This window comes from Lethenteron reissneri, chromosome 64 (assembly GCF_015708825.2).
Source record: "Lethenteron reissneri isolate LAM-NWPU_2019-01 chromosome 64, ASM1570882v1, whole genome shotgun sequence".
Lineage (NCBI taxonomy): Eukaryota > Metazoa > Chordata > Hyperoartia > Petromyzontiformes > Petromyzontidae > Lethenteron > Lethenteron reissneri.
The window spans coordinates 12,842,338-12,860,812 of NC_083842.1; the positions used below are offsets into that span (position 1 = coordinate 12,842,338).

Sequence of the window (18,475 nt, forward strand, 5' to 3'; positions counted from 1 at the left end):
CTACGGTCGGCGCTTGTCCCCCCCCCCCGAACGATCTCGCGCGTCCGTGCGTCGCTCGTCTCTGAATTTGCGCAAAAAAAACCTCCGTCCTGGACCCGCGTATGGGGGATGGACGGGGGGGGGGGGGACGGGGGGCTTCGAGTTACCGCGGACGACGAGAAAGAAAATAAAAAAATATAAAATAGACGTAAGACGTCGGAGGCGTCCGTGGGCGCCGTTACATCCGTGGCCAAACCTAAAATAAAAACACAGCCGCCACCGCCACCACCGCTACCACCACCACCGCCACCGCCCGTCGGGACGCCGGCTGGGACGCGGCTCATGATGACGGCTGCGGCAGCGGCGGGAGGGGGTGGGGGTGGGGTGGGGGGGCGAGGATTCTCCATGGAAGAGAACGTCGCAAATTGTCGACTCACGCTTTTAAGAGCAGCTTACAGAGAGCGGGGAGGATGGGGCAATCACCAGGGGACGGATGGACGGACGGATGGGGAGGAACGGCTGCCAGGCTGATTGCCTGGCTGGGTGCCTCGCTTCCGGCGTAACACACGAAGGGGGGGGGGGGAGCAGAACAGAAGCGACGAGGAGACCGACTCGACAACGAGACATCACGAAACGTCACGTCTCTTTTTCTCTCTCTCTCTCTCCGTAAGAAAAAATTGGTCCAGCATTCTCGAGGGATTGACGATTATGATTATTATGATTTTATATATATTTGTGTGTGTGTATATATATTTTTAAAACTTTGACCGCAGCAGAGAGTTTTTGGGGGTGTTGGGGGGGGGGGGAGCCCGCCCGCGCATCGCCACGCACGAACAGGGGGCGGTGTGGAGTGGGGGGCGGGGGGTGTGGAGTGGGGGGGGGGGCGGGGGGGGTGGAGTGGGGTGGGGGCGGGGGGTGTGGAGTGGGGGGGTCGCGGCCTTCGAACGCAGAAGACGGCGGCGCTTCCAGACGCGCTTTCCGCGGCCGTCTGGAACGTTCCCTTCCCCTTACGATATATTCGGAAGCCGCTGGGAGCTGTGCCACTGTCAAATCGTCATCATCATCATCTCGATTGGAAAACTCATTTCTTTAGAGCTGCTTTCTGCGCGTTTAGTTTGTCATCCTTGCCACCGCACCTCCGATTGGCGCGGCCGGCTACGTACGGCGCGAAAGAAGTTCAACGCACCGACATACGTGAGCCACTGGAGCTTTGAGCTTTAAAATCATCTCGATTGAAAACGCGTTTCTTTTAAAACTGCTTTTTGCACGCTGAGTTTGTCATCCTTGCCACCGCACCTCCGATTGGCGCGGCCGGCTACGTACGGCGCGAAAGAAGTTCAACGTACAGACACACACGCGCACGCGTACATCAATCCCGACCCAATAGCGACTCTGCAACAACAACAACCCAAAAGGAGCCAGAAAAGAACCCCCAGCGAACGTTCGCCAATCAAACGGCGGGCCTGGCGGCGCCGTGGCGGGCGGTGGTATCCGCGCAGTGCCGGATTATCGCAGGAGCACAAGTAGCTACGCGTGTAGTAGCTATGCGTGTAGTAGCTACGCGTGTAGTAGCTACGCGTGTAGAAGCTACACGTGTAGTAGCTACTCGTGTAGTAGATACGCGTGTAGTAGCTACGTCTGTAGTAGCTACGCGTGTAGTAGCTACGCGTGTAGTAGCTATGTCTGTAGTAGCTACAGGTGTAGTAGCTACGCGTGTAGTAGCTACGCGTGTAATAGCTCCGCGTGTAGTAGCTACGCGTGTAGTAGCTACTACTCGTGTAGCAGCTACACGTGTAGTAGCTACGCGTGTAGTAGCTACGTATGCTACAGGCCACGCACTTTCAAGGGCGCCCCGCGCTAAAAGCTTTCAAGCTATCAATTCCGGTCTGGTGATTCTGTACTTGCTCTATCACTATAGTACTATACCGCCTTCGACTTTGACGAACGACCGGGGCGTTTAAGGTTAGCGACTTGTCGTACTATCTGGGCTGTAGAGCAAATGAAAAAATACATTTACTTAACTATGCGAGTAAAAAAACTTGTGTTTTAATATTTACGTGTTTCATTTATTTATTTAGGGCCCCTTTATAACATAATGCTACAGGCCCCGCACTAGCTTCGTCCGGCACTGGGGGGTGGTTAACCGCTCCGGACAGGGCAGTGCCCGACGGTGACGTCCAATTGATTCCCCCGCGTAGATTTGCCTCCCTCATACCCCACGCCCTGCCGCCAACGCTCGCCGCTGTCCGGGAAACCCGCTCAGCTCTTGATACCAACCAGGATTTCGGCTGATACCAACCAGGATTTCGGCACGAACTGCCCGGGGAGGGGGGAAGGGGGACCGTCTAATTTCTGGTCTTTATCATCTCTTTCAGAAACCAAAGCAGCAGCAGCAGCAGCAGCTTAGCTTCATTTGTTTTTTGGTCTGCCTCTCCAAAACGCGCCTCCGTTCGTTTGTGCTGTCCGCCGTCGGTTTCTTGCGCCGGGGTGGTGGGGTGGGGGGGTTTCTTCTTTGTGCCACTTTTTCTCCGCAAGGCCTCGCCGTGTGCGGGGAACGCTGCCTTAGGAAGTCTTGTGCTTGAGAGCTTCGGTGCTTTGACGTCGGCCTGAAAGCCGCGGTGGGACGCCCGTTGGGCCGGGATGTCTCAGCTGGGAGGGCGAGTTGCCTCCCAACGTTAAGAGGAGGAGGAGGTTGTTAAGATTTTTGTTCGACCACAAGAGAGACCTCGTTTCTCCAAAAAATCTGGGGCTCTCCAGTGATGGCAGCAAGCGACGCGGCTTTGTCAGTCCCGCCGGTTTAAGGATGTCCTGTGCACAAGGTGAGTGGTGGTGGTGGTGGGGGGGTTGGTGGTTAGGATGGGAGGAGGGGAGGCGCGTACATAGCGGCCGGTTTATGTGTCAACAGAGCTTCGGTGAGTCCCCGGGAGCTCTGCGCGTAACCTCTGTACAAAGTATTTACAGCGAGCGGTGACGCACGCGGCGGGGGGGGGGGGGGTGGTGCCTGTCCGACGTTTCGCACCGCGAGCCTAGCGGCCGGTGCGCGTTCAGTCGTGGTTCCTGCGCCGTCGCGATCTATTTACACGTCGCTACTTCTTCTTGTTCTTCTCACAGAGGCACTCGGATCCACACTCTCAAGCGCTCGCGAGCTGAGCACGCGCGCTCACCCACACACTCGCCAAATCACGCACGCGCACTCGCGCTTGCGCAATCACACGCGCACACAAGCTAGCTCGGATCGCTCGGCGGGACTCTCCGTGCCGTTCCGTTCTCCGCTCCCACCTCGTTGTTGGCGACGCTACGGGGGGGGGGGGGGGTGTGAAGGGGGGGTGGTGGGGGAGAGGACGTGGCGAGGGGGGGGGGGAATTACGGCGTACGACGGTGACGACGTTGACCGCGATGACCACAACACCAACACCACCACCACCACGACGGACGACGCTTTGTAAAAACCGAACGCGTTTTCCCGGCAACGACGAGCAGCTCACCCCGGGGGGGGGGGAGGGGCTCGCTCCGCTACCCCGCTACGCTATCGGGAACGGCCCCCCCGCCAAACCCCCCCCCCATCAAACCCCCCCCACCATCAAAACTCACCGCCCCTGCCATATTAAACGAGTCCGCGGCGGTCACTCCCCAACGCCAAACTCCATCGCAAAACCGCTCTTCTTTGGATTATTCGTCACCCGCTCTTGCACTCACCCACCCACCCACGCCCGCCAACACCCACGGCAGCACCCACCCACCCACACCCACCCACGCCCGCCAGCACCCACACCCACGGCAGCACCCACCCACCCACGTCCGCCCGCCTTCTTCGCGGCTCTCGGGGAGCCGATCGCGCGCCGCCGTTGCCGAGGTCAATGTTTCATTCGCGTGTCGCGAGACGAGTGAAAGTGTCGCAACCGCTGGCTGGCTGGCTGGGCGAGCGGTCGAGCGGGTCCATTGCCGGCCGCGGTGGGAACGCGCCGATCGTGCAAAGTCCCGCGGCGGGCGGTCGGCTCGGTCAGGAGGAGTTTCGTTGCGTGGACGAATCCGGCGCGGCGATGCTCAGAGGTAAACGATCCGCTACCACCCCCCTCCACAACTGCCGCCCTTCCCCGAACCACCACCAACCCCCCCCCCCCCAAGATCCTTGCAACATCTCTCTTCTCCTCCATCTCCTCCGACATCCTCGTCGTCGTGCGTCCGTGATGTTGGCGAGCGATGGGCACGTGGGACGGTGATGGAGGTGGGGGGCGGTGATGGCGGTGATGGCGGCGGCGGCGGCGATGGCGGCTCACGTGGAGTAGTGGTCGAAGCTCGCGAGGTACTCGAGCGCAGCGCGGTAGCAGAAGTGGTACTGCTCCTGTAGGGGGGGGGGGGGGCAACACGTGGGTGAGGGGGGGGGGGGCATCACGTGGGTGGGGGGGAGGGGCAGCATCACGTGGGGGGGGCAGCATCACGTGGTTGGGGGCAGCACCACGAAGTTGGTGGAGAGGGGGGGGGCAGCACCACGTGGGTGGGAGGGGGGGGGCAGCATCACGTGGGTGGGGGAAGGGCAGCATCACGTGGGTGGGGGGGGGCAGCATCACGTGGGTAAGGGGGGGGCAGCAACACGTGGTTGGGGGGGGGGCAGCATCACGTGGGTGAGGGGGGGGCAGCATCACGTGGTTGGGAGGGGGGGCAGCATCACGTGGTTGGGAGGGGGGGGGCAGCATTACGTGGGTGAGTGGGGGGGGCAGCATCACGTGGTTGGGAGGGGGGGGCAGCATCACGTGGGTGGGGGGGGGCAGCATCACGTGGTTGGGGGGGGGGGGCAGCATCACGTGGGTGTGGGGGGGGGCAGCATCACGTGGGTGTGGGGGGGGGCAGCATCACGTGGGTGTGGGGGGGGGCAGCATCACGTGGGTGGGGGGGGGGGGCAGCATCACGTGGGTGTGGGGGGGGGCAGCATCACGTGGGTGTGGGGGGGGCAGCATCACGTGGGTGTGGGGGAGGCAGCATCACGTGGGTGGGGGGGGGGGGGCAGCATCACGTGGGTGTGGGGGGGGGGGCAGCATCACGTGGGTGGGGGGGGGCAGCATCACGTGGGGGGGGGAGCATCACGTGGGTGGGGGGGCAGCATCACGTGGGCGTGTGGGGGGGGGCAGCATCACGTGGGTGTGGGGGGGGGGGCAGCATCACGTGGGTGGGGGGGGGGGCAGCATCAAGTGGGTGTGGGGGAGGCAGCATCACGTGGGTGGGGGGGGGGGGCAGCATCACGTGGGTGTGGGGGGGGGACAGCATCACGTGGGTGAGGAGGGGGCAGCATCACGTGGGTGGGGGGGGCAGCATCACGTGGGTGACGGGAGGTGGCAGCATCACGTGGGCGTGTGGGGGGGGCAGCATCACGTGGTTGGTGGGTGGAGGGGGGGGGCAGCGGACAGCACCTCGGTCTGCACCATGCCGGCGCGCTGCGTGCGCAGGATCTTGACCGTCTGGAACACGTCGACGACTCCCTCGTAGCGCATGCGCTCCAGCACCATGCTGAGCGCGACGAAGACGCCCGTGCGGCCCACGCCGGCGCTGCACCACGCAGACGCGACAAGAGAGACCCCCACGGGCCGCGTCGCCCGGCTCAGACGATTGTCGCGTGCACGGCGCTCCTCTCGCTTGCGGACGGGTGAGACCGTTGCCGCCTTTGTCTCCCCCCCGGTGGCGATGTTTCACGCGACGCACCGGGCACTCGTTTTTAGGCCGAGTCGACCTCGGTGGGAATCGAACCCGGGGTCGGGAGGCTCGTAGCGCAGCGCGCTGAACCAATACGCTACCGCTCCCTACGCACAAAGACAAATGTCCCCCGTGTAGCCTGTAACAGGCTGTCGGGGCGAGTGCTGTTAGCGAGCGCCTATGAAGGCCGGCACAGCGGCACACGAGGGGGTGGGTGGCCAACACCACGCCCGGCCGCCTTTGTCTCCCCCGTGGCGATGTGTACTACACACCGCACCAGGTACTCATTTGAGGCCGAGTCGACCTAGGGGGAGGCCCAGGACCGGGTTCAGATAATCGTCGCTGGCGGTGTTGGTGGCCGTGAGCGGGAATCGAACTCGGCTCGCCGGGTTCGTAGCGCGGCGTTAGCGCTAACCGCTACACCACCGCTCCCCACACAAGCACACACGCACGTACACACGCACACACATGTGCACGCACACACACGCACGCACACACACGTGCACGCACACACGTGCACGCACACACACGCACGCACACACACGTGCACGCCTAAGGCAGATGCACGCTCCATCTTCAGTGCAAGGTCACGGGAGGCGAGGGGTGGGGGGTGCCGGGCGGTCGGCTTCTCCACCACCCCGCAGAGAGCCACAACGCGCTGCCCAGCGGCAGCGGCGGCGGCGACAGCGAGACAGACAGACAGAGACAGACAGAGAGAGACGAGATAGACAGACAGAGACAGCGAGACAGACAGAGACAGACAGAGAGAGATGAGATAGACAGACAGAGACAGCGAGACAGACAGACAGAGACAGACAGAGAGAGATGAGATAGACAGACAGAGAGAGCGAGATAGACAGACAGAGACAGCGAGACAGACAGAGACGACAGAGAGAGATGAGATAGACAGACAGAGACAGCGAGACAGACAGAGAGACAGACAGAGAGAGAGATAGACAGACAGAGACAGCGAGAGACAGACAGAGAGACAGACAGAGAGAGACGAGATAGACAGACAGAGACAGCGAGACAGACAGAGACAGACAGAGAGAGATGAGATAGACAGACAGAGACAGCCAGACAGAGACAGACAGAGAGAGATGAGATAGACAGACAGAGACAGCGAGACAGACAGACAGAGACAGAGAGAGACGAGACAGACAGACAGAGACAGCGAGACAGACAGACAGAGACAGACAGAGAGAGACGAGATAGACAGACAGAGACAGCGAGACAGACAGACAGAGACAGAGAGAGACGAGACAGACAGACAGAGACAGCGAGACAGACAGACAGAGACAGACAGAGAGAGACGAGATAGACAGACAGAGACAGCGAGACAGACAGACAGAGACAGACAGAGAGAGACGAGACAGACAGAGACAGCGAGACAGACAGACAGAGACAGACAGAGAGAGACGAGACAGACAGAGACAGAGAGACAGACAGACAGAGACAGAGAGAGACGAGACAGACAGAGACAGACAGAGGGAGACGAGACAGACAGACAGAGGGAGACGAGGCAGACAGACAGAGACAGACAGAGGGAGACGAGACAGACAGACAGAGGGAGACGAGGCAGACAGACAGAGACAGACAGAGAGAGACGAGACAGACAGACAGACAGAGACGAGACAGACAGAGACAGACAGACAGACAGAGACGAGACAGACAGACAGACAGAGACAGACAGAGAGAGACGAGACAGACAGACAGACAGAGACGAGACAGACAGAGACAGACAGACAGATAGAGACGAGACAGACAGACAGAGACAGACAGACAGAGACAGACAGACAGACAGACAGAGACGAGACAGATAGAGACAGACAGAGACGAGACAGACAGACAGAGACAGACAGAGAGAGACGAGACAGACAGACAGACAGAGACGAGACAGATAGAGACAGACAGATAGAGACGAGACAGACAGACAGAGACAGACAGAGAGAGACGAGACAGACAGAGACAGACAGACAGACAGAGACGAGACAGATAGAGACAGACAGAGACGAGATAGAGACGAGGCAGACAGACCGACCGCTGCGCCGACCGACCTCCGGCGTGAAATGAAGGTGGAGGTCAGCGTAATACGTGTCGAGTGGTAGGCGGGCGTGTGTGTGTGTACGTGTGTGTGTGTACGTGTGTGTGTGTACGTGTGTGTGTGTACGTGTGTGTGTGTACGTGTGTGTGTGTGTGCATGTGTGTGTACGTGTGTGTGTGCATGTGTGTGTACGTGTGTGTGTGTGTACGTGTGTGTGTGTACGTGTGTGTGTGTGTACGTGTGTGTACGCGTGTGTAGCGTGTGTCACGGTCAGTGTGCGTGTGTGTGTATGTGTGTGTGTGTACGTGTGTATGTGTGTGTACGTGTGCACGTGTATGTGTACGTGTGTGTGAGTGTGTGTGAGTGTGTGTATGTGTGTGTATGTGTGTGTATGTGTGTGTGAGTGTGACTGTCAGTGTGCGTGTGCGTGTGTATATGTGTGTGTACGTGCGTGCGTGCGTGTGTGAGTGTGTGACTGTCAGTGTGCGTGTGTGCGTGTGCGCGTGTGCGCGTGTGCGTATATGTGTGTGTACGTGCATGTGTGTGAGTGTGTGTGAGTGTGTGACTGTGAGTGTATGTATGTACGTGTGTGTACGTGTGTGTATGTGTGTGTATGTGTGTGTGCGTGTGCGTGCGCGTGTGTAGTGTGTGTCACCGTCAGTGTGTGTGCGTGTGTGTCTACGTGTGCACGTGTGCGTGCGTGTGTGTGTGTATAGCCTCGCGCCACCTGCAGTGCACGGTGATGGGCCCGTCCTGGCCGAACTGCTCCTTGGTCTTGTGCACCTGGCCGATGAAGTCGATGAAGCCCTCGCCCGTCTTGGGCACGCCCTGCTCCGGCCAGTCCGTGAACTGGAACTGGCGCACCGTGCGGGACTGCCCGTCCTGCGGGCGGGCGGGAGGGGGTGAGGGGGGGAGGGGTGAGGGGGGCAGCGGCGATTCGCAGCTCGCGAGCGGGACACGACGGATCGACCCCTCGACGGGACGCGACGGATCGACCCCTCGACGGGACGCGACGGAGCGACCCCTTGACGGGACCGACGGATCGACCCCTCGACGGGACGCGACGGAGCGACCCCTTGACGGGACCGACGGATCGACCCCTCGACGGGACGCGACGGATCGACCCCTCGACGGGACACGGCGGGGCGAGGTTGCCGGCATCAGCGCCCAGGCCGTCTTTGTCTCCCCCGGTGGCGATGTTTCTGCGCCCGTACCAATGGAGTCGACACGTATTCGATGACAAACTTCACCCGCAACATTCTAGATTTGAAGCTTTCGTGACTGCGAGGATTCATACTCTTTGTTTTTGTCGGTAAAGTCACGTAGGTAAAAAGAACGTCGTGATTTAATTTAGTCGTTTACATTTATTTTATTTTATTCTTTACCTACGTGACTTTACCGAAAAAAGCCAAAGAGTATTCACCCGCACAGCCTCTAACAGACTGTCGGGGCAAGTGCCGTTAGCGAGTAGCAGCAGCGCCAGCGAAGGCCGGCGTGGCACACGAGTGGGGGTGGCCGACGTCACGCCCGGCCGCCTTTGTCTCCCCCGGGACCACGAGCCGGCAAAGGTATCGGGTAGGGTACGGGTATCGGGTACCCGGTTGCGACCTCTGAGAGCCGGGCTCGCTGATGACGGCGGCGACTCACCCTGGCGTCGGTGACCTTGAACTCGCGCAGGATGTACTGCGGTACGGGTAGGGTACGGGTATCGGGTACCCGGTTGCGACCTCTGAGAGCCGGTCTCGCGACTCACCCTGGCGTCGGTGACCTTGAACTCGCGCAGGATGTACTGCGGTACGGGTAGGGTACGGGTATCGGGTACCCGGTTGCGACCTCTGAGAGCCGGTCTCGCGACTCACCCTGGCGTCGGTGACCTTGAACTCGCGCAGGATGTACTGCGGCATGTTGTACTCGGCCATGGGGTCCACCACGAAGTACTGGTAGCGCGCCGAGCGCTCCGCCGGCCAGTACTGGTGAGACTTCTCCTGCGGGGGGGCAGGGGGGCGGTGGGTGGGGAGGGGGGGTGGGGGGGGTGGGTGGGGGCGGTGGGTGGGGAGGGGGGGCGGGGGGGTGGGGCGGGGCGGTGGGTGGGGAGGGGGGGCGGGGGGCGGGGGGCGGAGGGGGGGCGGTGGGTGGTGGGGGGGGGGCGGTGGGTGGGGAGGGGGGGCGGTGGGCGGGGGGGGGCGGGGGGCGGGGCGGGCAATGAGTCGAGTGACCGCCACGCACACGTAGCGGTAGCGGTGCCGGAGCGGTGGCGCAGCGGTTAGCGCACAGTGGCGCTACGAACCGAGGCCCCACCCCCTCGTGCGCCGTGCCGGACCTTCGTGGGTTCTCATCGCTAACGGCACTTGCCCCCGCCGGTCTGTGAAGGCTATCGGGGGGATCTTTGTCTGCGTGTGTAGCGGCAGCGCGGCGGTCGGCGCTGCGCTGCTCGGCGAACCCGGCTACGTCCCGACGCCGGTGACGATTGTCTGAACCGGTCCTGGGCCTCCCCTAGGTCGGCTCGGCCTCAAATGAGAAACCCGGCGCGGTGTGTGTAAACATCGCCACTGGGGAGACAAAGGCGGCCGGGCGTGGTGCTGCTATCCACCGACCCCCTCGTGCGCCGTGCCGGCCTTCGTAGGTTCTCTCGCGCCAACAGCGTGTGAAGGCCATGGTCGGGGGGGTGGGGGCCTTCGTCTGCGTGCGTGTCGGCGTACCCGTCCCATCTCGCGCAGCTTGGTGAGCATCACCACGATGGTGGAGTTGTGCTCCCACAGCATCCTCCACAAGTCCTCCGTGGTCTCCGCCATGGGGCCCTGCGTGGCGATGTACGCCGCCTGCTGCCTGCACGCGCGACGACGATGACGACACCATCAACATCAACGGTGACGACAACGATGACATCAGCATCGGTGGCAACGACGACGACAATGAAAACATCGGCGACGACAACAATGACCACAACAACAACGACAACATCGGGAACATCGGCAACAATGACCACAACATCAACAACATCGACAACGACAACATCAACAACAATGACCACAACATCAACAACATCGACAACGACGACATCAACAACAATGACCACAACATCAACAACATCGACAACGACAACATCGACAACAATGACCACAACATCAACAATATCGACATCGACAACATCAACAACAATGACCACAACAACAACAATGACAACATCGACAACAATGACCACAACATCAACAACATCGACAACGACGACATCGACAACAATGACCACAACATCAACAACATCGACAACGACAACATCAACAACAATGACCACAACATCAACAACAACATCGACATTGACAACATCGACAACAATGATCACAACATCAACAACATCGACAACAACGACAACAACAATCACCACAACATCAACAGCAACAACAACATCGACAACAATGACCACAACATCAACAACAACGACAACATCGACAACGACAACATCGACGATAACAATGACCACAACAACGGCAACATCAACATCAAAAACATCAATGACAGCATCAACAATAATAACAACGACAACAAGATCAACGACAACGATGACCACAACATCAACAATGCCAACATCAACAATACTATGGGGACCTCATTTGCCAGTAAAAATATGATAATTGGTTCTTTACCCTTCTATCTGGCAACAAAACTGACACCTTTTTGCAAGGAGTCATGTTTGCATAGACCGCAATACCTGCAGTCATAATACAAACAAAAGAACATAACTCTGATAATGTGCACTGTCCTTGAAGTTGATTGGTCCACACCCGAGACAGCTTTCCTTCGAGCCTAGTCTCATATGGGTTGGACCAGGTGCGCCTTTTGGCGTCATCTGGTCCAACCCATATGAGACTAGGCTCGAAGGAAAGCTGTCTCGGGTGTGGACCAATCAACTTCAAGGACAGTGCACATTATCAGAGTTATGTTCTTTTGTTTGTATTATGACTGCAGGTATTGCGGTCTATGCAAACATGACTCCTTGCAAAAAGGTGTCAGTTTTGTTGCCAGATAGAAGGGTAAAGAACCAATTATAACATCAACAATGGCAACAACAACATGGTTGTGGCGTGGTGGAGGCAGTGGCAGTGGTGGTAAAGGTTGGTGGTGGTGGTGTCGTGGTGGCGGCGGTGGTGTCGTGGTGGCGGCGGTCGCGGTGTGGTGGTGGTGTCGTGGTGGCGGCGGTGGTGTCATGGTGGTGGTGGTGTCGTGGTGGCGGTATCGTTGTCATGTAGTAGCCGCAGTCGTGGTGGTGCGGTGGTGATGGTGTCATGGTGACGGTGGTGGTGATGTCGTGGTGGTGGTGGTCGTGGTGTTGTGGCGGTGCCGGCGGAGGTGGCGATGGAGGTGGTGGTGGCGGTGGAGGTGGTGGTGGCGGAGGTAGTGGTGGCGGAGGTGGTGGCGGAGGTGGTGGCTGCGGAGGTGGTGGCTGCGGAGGTGGTGGCTGCGGAGGTGGTGGCGATGGAGGTGGTGGTGGCGGAGGTGGTGGCTGCGGAGGTGGTGGCGGTGGAGGTGGTGGCGATGGAGGTGGTGGTGGTCGTGGTGTCGTGGCGGTGCCGGCGGAGGTGGCGGCGGAGGTGGTGGTGGAGGTGGCGGCGGAGGTGGTGGCAGAGGTGGTGGCGATAGAGGTGGTGGCGGTGGCGGAGGTGGCGGCGGAGGTGGTGGTGGCGGCGAAGGTGGCGGCGGAGGTGGTGGTGGTGGCAGAGGTGGTGGCGGCGGAGGTGGTGGCGGCGACGGCGCGTCCCCGCGTCACCGGTATCCGTCGATGAAGCTGGCGTTGATGTAGTCGGAGCCCTCGACGCCGCGGATGGGCTGCAGGGGCACGCGCGTCACCTCGTAGGGCAGCACGTTCACCAGGCGGTTCTTGAACTTGTTGCAGGGCAGGTTGGCGCTGACGAAGCACGCCGGGCTCAGGCGTGTGTTGGCCAGGCGCTGGGGGTCACGCACGCACGGACGCACACACGGACGCACGGACGCACGGACGCACGGACGCATGCACGGACAGACGCACGCACGCACGCACGGAAGGACGCACGGACGCACGCACGCACGCACGGACGCACGCACGCACGGACGGACGCGTCGGGGGGGTTGGAGGGAAAGCGTTCGTTCAGTCTGCATCAAGGGCCGTATCGTGTGTGCGTATTTCGATTTAAAGCTTTCGTGACTGCAGGGATTCATCTTCTTGGTTCTTTCTTAGAATGGAAATAATAAAATAATAAAAATAAAACATAATAAAATAACAAAAAAATATAATATCATAAAATAATATAATAAATAGATTTTTCTATTTTATTTTATTATTTCAATTCTACGTGACTTCACCGAAAGAACCAAGAAGGTGTGTGCGTATGTTGAGCTTCTTTCGCGCCGTACGTAGCCGACCGTGCCGCTCACGGCTCGGCTCAGGGCTTTCTGGCTCTCTGGCTCAACCCGAGCCACCAGCGGCGCGGTCCCAACCGAGCGTGAGCCTGCGCCACGGGCTGAGCCGCTCGCTCGCTCGCCTTCCTATGACCTCCACCGTGGCCACCAGGTGACCACTTGGGCCGGATTGATCCCTGGACCAGCTGCGACCCCTTGGGCTGTGGTCATTTGACCCCCCCCCACCCCCCACCCACCTCCCCCCCCTTCCACTCTGCTCACCCCACCTAACCCCCTCCCTCGCTTCCCCGCCCCCCGCCCCCCGCCCCCCCTCCTCACCTTGAACTCGAGCACCATGCCCGTGATCCCGTGCGTCGCCTGCGGACTCGACGGCGCGGCAGTCACCGTCTGCGGCTGCTGCTGCTGCTTGGCAGAGGACGCGCCGCTACCACCACCGCCGCCACCGCCGCCAGCGCTGGGCTGCTGCTGCTGCTGCTTGTGCTGCGCGGACGACACGGCGGACGCCGGCGGGGGCGGCGCCTGCTGCTTGTCGTGGCGGTGCGGCGCGGCGGGCGAGGCGAGGCGGCGCACGTGCGCGTGCAGGGAGCGCGCCGGCACCTCGGTGCCGCCGGCGCTGGCCGCCTCGAGCAGCGCCTCGTGCACGAAGGCGTACTGCTCCTCCGTCTGCACCGTGTAGTTGCGCTGCGAGCGCAGGCACGTGACCAGGCCGTACGCGTCCGCCGTGCGCTCCGAGCGCAGGCGCTCCAGCGCGGCGTCCAGCGCCACGAAGCAGCCCGTGCGGCCCACGCCGGCGCTGGGGCGGAGGGGGGCGGGTGCCGGCAACGTCGTGGTGAGCAACGCGGGGTTTTTGTTGTTGTTGTTGGGTTAGATCGAGTGAATATATGAACGCGTCGTTAATGACGCCACCTTGTGAGGTTTGTCACATTTACGTGTCCGACGTGCGGAATATTCGGGTTACGGATCGTTCTTGCGGGAACCTAACCCGTCCGTAACCCGGCGGGGACCGCCTGTACCAAGACCACGACCCTCTGCCATCGCCCCGACATCACCACAACCATCACCGCCAACAAGCACCACCAGTACCACAACCACCGGCTACTACCCACCACCACCCCCTCCACCACCACCACCACCCCCTCCACCACCACCACCACCACTACCACCCTCTCTACCACTACCACCACCGCTGCCACCACTACCACCCTCTCCTCCACCACCACCACCACCACCCTCTCCTCCACCACCACCACCACCACCATCCTCTCCTCCACCACCACCACCACCGCCCGAGCGTTGTCTCAGCACCTGCAGCACACCACCATCACAACAATCACCACCACCACCACCGCCCCTCTCCAAAGACAAAGGTCCCCCGTATAGCCCTAACAGATTGTTGAGGCAAGTGCTGTTGGCGAGTAGCGCCTATGAAGGCCGGCACGGCACACGTGTGGGTGGGTGGCCAGCACCACCTCCTCCACCACCACCAACACCACCCTCCACCACTACCACCACCGCCACCAACACCGCCACCACCACCACCACCACCGTCACCAACACCACCCTCCACCACTACCGCTACCACCACCAACACCACCCACCAACACCACCCTCCACCACCACCGCCACCACCACTACCGCCACCAACACCACCCTCCACCACTACCGCTACCACCACCGCCACCACTACCACCACACCACCACTATCACCACCGCCACCAACACCACCCTCCACCGCTACCACCACCACCACCGCCACCAATACCACCCTCACCACTACCGCTACCACCACCGCCACCACCAACACCAAACTCCACCACTATCACCACCGCCACCAACACCACCCTCCACCGCTACCACCACCACCACCACCGCCACAACATCACGCTCCACCACTACCACCACCGCCACCACCGCCACCAACACCACCCTCCACCACTACCGCTACCACCACCGCCACCACCACCACCACCAACACCACCCACCACCACCAACACCACCCTCCACCACCGCCACCACTACCACCACCGCCATCACCACCACCCCCACCGCCACCAACACCACCCTCCACCGATACCTCCACCGATAACACCACCACCAACACCAACACCACCCTCCACCACCGCCACCACCCTCCACCACCGCCACCAACACCACCCTCCACCACCACTACCACCACCGCCACGAGCGTCGTCATCTGGGCACCCACCTGCAGTGCACCACCATGGGGCCCGCGTCGGGCGGGTTGCAGGCCTTGACGCGCCGCAGGAACGCCAGGAAGGGCGTCGGGTACTCGGGGACGCCGTGGTCCGGCCACGCCGTGAACTGGAACTGCCGCACCTCCCGCCGCTCCCCGCCACCTCCCTGCCGGGGGGTGGGGAAGGTGGGGAAGGCTGTCACGTGACTCTGTGGCTACGTAGGGCTTCACTGGGCTGAAGTATTTCACCGGTGAAGGGCCCACATCGAGCTCTTTCTCGCAAGCGACCTGGCCGATCGCAAATGAGAGCTCGACGAAGCGTGGCAATGTGTCGCGGACAAACACTCAGAACGCGTGGTGACGTTGATCCTAAATGTGGAGGGAGAAAAAACGGAGGACCCGGAGAGAAATCCACGTGACCACGGGGAGAGCGACACGCAAACTTCAAATGTACAGCAGCAGCAGGCGTCGTCAGAGTCGGGATCGAACCCACGACCTCCTGCACACCAGGCGAGGTAGTTAACATCTCCTAGCCGCCGTGATGACGAGAGAGAGATACACAAACTCCAAATATACAGCGGCAGGCGTCGTCAGGGTCGGGATCGAACCCACGACCTCCTGTACACCAGGCAAGGTAGTTAACATCTCCTAGCCGCCGTGATGATGAGGAGAGAGAGAGAGACACGCAAACTCCAAATATACAGCAGCAGGCGTCGTCAGGGTCGGGATCGAACCCACGACCTCCTGCACATCAGGCGAGGTAGTTAACATCTCTTAGCCGCCGTGATGATGAGAGAGACACGCAAACTTCAAATATACAGCAGCAGGCGTCGTCAGGGTCGGGATCGAACCCACGACCTCCTGTACACCAGGCGAGGTAGTTAACATCTCTCCACCGCCGGCGCCCACTCCAAAGGCAACTTCTTCTCTCCACCTTCTCCCCCTCTCACAGGACCCACTGTACATACGCACGCAGCTCCCAACGGCTTCCCAACATCGCAGGGGAAGGGCGGGATGTCCAAACGGCCGCCCGAAGCGCGTCCGTAAGCGCCGCGGGACGGCGACGCGTCGATCTCACCGTCTCGCGCCGGCACGCGTCGGAACGCCCGACAAAGTCTAGGAGGCGCGCGGGGGCCTCACCCTCTGCAGCGTGAACGTGCGGACGCAGTACGTCGCCAGCTCCATGGTGTCCTGCAGCGCCACGGTCAGCGTCCCGTACGTCTCCGAGCCGCGCGCCGGCCAGTAGCGGTCACACTTCACCTGGCGGGGGTGGTACGGGGGGTGGGAGGGGTGGGGTGGGGGGGGGGCAGCAGCGGTGACGTCATCGACGTCGTCATCGTCGTCGTCGATTTACGTCGAAGTGGCAAAAGGAGCCGGATCTGGCGGCGTCAACGAACCGTCGGCTCGGACATCGCGAGCAACGACAACGCGGGCGACTTCCCCCCCCCCGCACCACCCACCCCCCCCCCCCCCGCCGTTTACTCACGCCTGATGATTACTAAACACGTATCTCCCTCTCTCTCGCTCGCGATGCCAGGGACGGTCGTCTTGCGTCCCGTTACCGCCACCTGTGCTGCTTCGTCCCGGGATTCGCAGCCTTCCTCCACCCCTCCACTCTCCCCGCCGCCTCTCCCACCTCATCCGCCCCTTCCTGCGAGACGTTCCTTCCTACGGAGCGTCCCGATTTCTCTGCACAGCGCCGGAGGTTGGGCCGAGACCGCCCCCCCCCACCCCCGCTTTCCGGCGAAACTCAACTCAATCGACCGCACTGCCCCCGCCGCTTTCCGGCGACGCTCAACCCAATCGACCGCCCCCCCCCCCCACCGCCGCCTTCTGGCGAAGCTCAACCCAATCGACCGCACCGCACCGCCGCCCCCACCGCCCGCCGAAGACGGCGCCGCCGCTGCCGCCTCGGCCGTACCCGCGAGCGCTCCTCCAGCTTGGTCATCATGACGACGGTGGCGCTGCGCTGCTCCCACACCATCCTCCAGAAGTCGGCGAAGGTCTCGGGCAGCGGGCCCTGCGTGGCGATGTAGGCGTTGTGCTTGCGGTAGCCGTCCATGTAGTTGGCGTTGATGTAGTCGCTCCCGGGCTCTCCTGCGGCGGAGGAGACGGGAGGGGGGGGGGTGGGGGGGAGGGAGAGGGGGTGGGCGCACCGGACGCTCCGATTAGCGTGGTTGGCATAAACCATCGTCGCGCGAACTCCGGTCATCGCCTTCGCAGCAGCAGCAGCAGCAGCGGTTTTTGCGTGTTTAGTTTGTTGGCATTCCCTCCCCCCTGCACCTCCGGTTAGCACGGTCGGCTACGTACGGCGTGAAAGAAGTTCAAGGTACGTACACACATACAAAGACGGTCGTCGCATCGCTTTCAAATGCGCCTCTGCGGCCGTCTGGAACGCTCTTGCTTCCGATATTAGGAAGCCGCTGGGATTTACGCTCTTTCAAATAATATCGATTGCCAAACTCGTTGCTTTAGGACTACTGCTTTTTGTGTTTAGTTTGTTGTCCATCCCCCGCGCCTCCGACCAGCGCGGTCGGCTACGTACGGCGCGAAAGAAGTTCAACGCACGGACACGTTCCGGCAGACGGCTGAACCTTCAAGACATTTTGGGAATCTTTATTTATAACTGGAGAAGGCGGAGGAGGAATGTGACGGTGGCAATGAAGATGATTTCTTTCCGTTCACAACTACAAGCAATGGCAGCAGGACTTGAGAGAGGAAAAGTGAAGCGAGCCGATGCAAAACGAGTGAATGAATATTCACGCAGCACGGAAGAGCACGCTGCTACGAGTCGCATCGGGGAGCGTGATCACCGTGGTGGCGACAGCGGTGGTGGTGTGTGTATGAGTGTGTGTGAGTGTCTTTGTGTGTGTGTGAGTGTGTCTGTGTGTGTGTGTGTGTCTGTGTGTGAGTATCTTTGTGTGTGTCTGTGTGTGAGTGTCTTTGTGTGTGTGTCTGTGTGTGAGTGTCTTTGTGTGTGTGTGTGAGTGTGTCTGTGTGTGTCTGTGTGTGTGTCTGTGTGTGTGTCTCTGTGTGAGTGTCTCTGTGTGTATGTGAGTGTCTGTGTGTGAGTGTCTTTGTGTGTGTGAGTGTGTCTGTGTGTGTGTGTCTGTGTGTGTCTGTGTGTGTGTGTCTGTGTGTGAGTGTGTCTGTGTGTATGAGTGTGTCTGTGTGTGAGTATC

The 18,475-nt window shown here is 60.7% G+C and overlaps 1 protein-coding gene across 3 annotated transcripts in view; it reads right to left on the minus strand.

The window, feature by feature from the left end:
- Positions 1–874: 874 nt before the first annotated feature.
- The window catches only part of LOC133359255 (receptor-type tyrosine-protein phosphatase S-like), a 228,283-nt gene continuing 210,682 nt past the window's right edge, over positions 875–18,475 (minus strand). For all 3 annotated transcript variants that reach the window (XM_061577733.1, XM_061577734.1, XM_061577732.1), the window contains exons 21-30: positions 17,215–17,390; positions 16,434–16,553; positions 15,306–15,460; positions 13,418–13,892; positions 12,471–12,649; positions 10,408–10,534; positions 9,568–9,693; positions 8,436–8,590; positions 5,385–5,520; positions 875–4,321 (exon numbers count right to left, since the gene is read on the minus strand). In XM_061577733.1, coding sequence (XP_061433717.1) covers positions 4,253–4,321; positions 5,385–5,520; positions 8,436–8,590; positions 9,568–9,693; positions 10,408–10,534; positions 12,471–12,649; positions 13,418–13,892; positions 15,306–15,460; positions 16,434–16,553; positions 17,215–17,390 — 1,718 coding nt within the window. In that variant the 3' untranslated portion in view covers positions 875–4,252. The remainder of the gene's footprint in view (positions 4,322–5,384; positions 5,521–8,435; positions 8,591–9,567; positions 9,694–10,407; positions 10,535–12,470; positions 12,650–13,417; positions 13,893–15,305; positions 15,461–16,433; positions 16,554–17,214; positions 17,391–18,475) is intronic.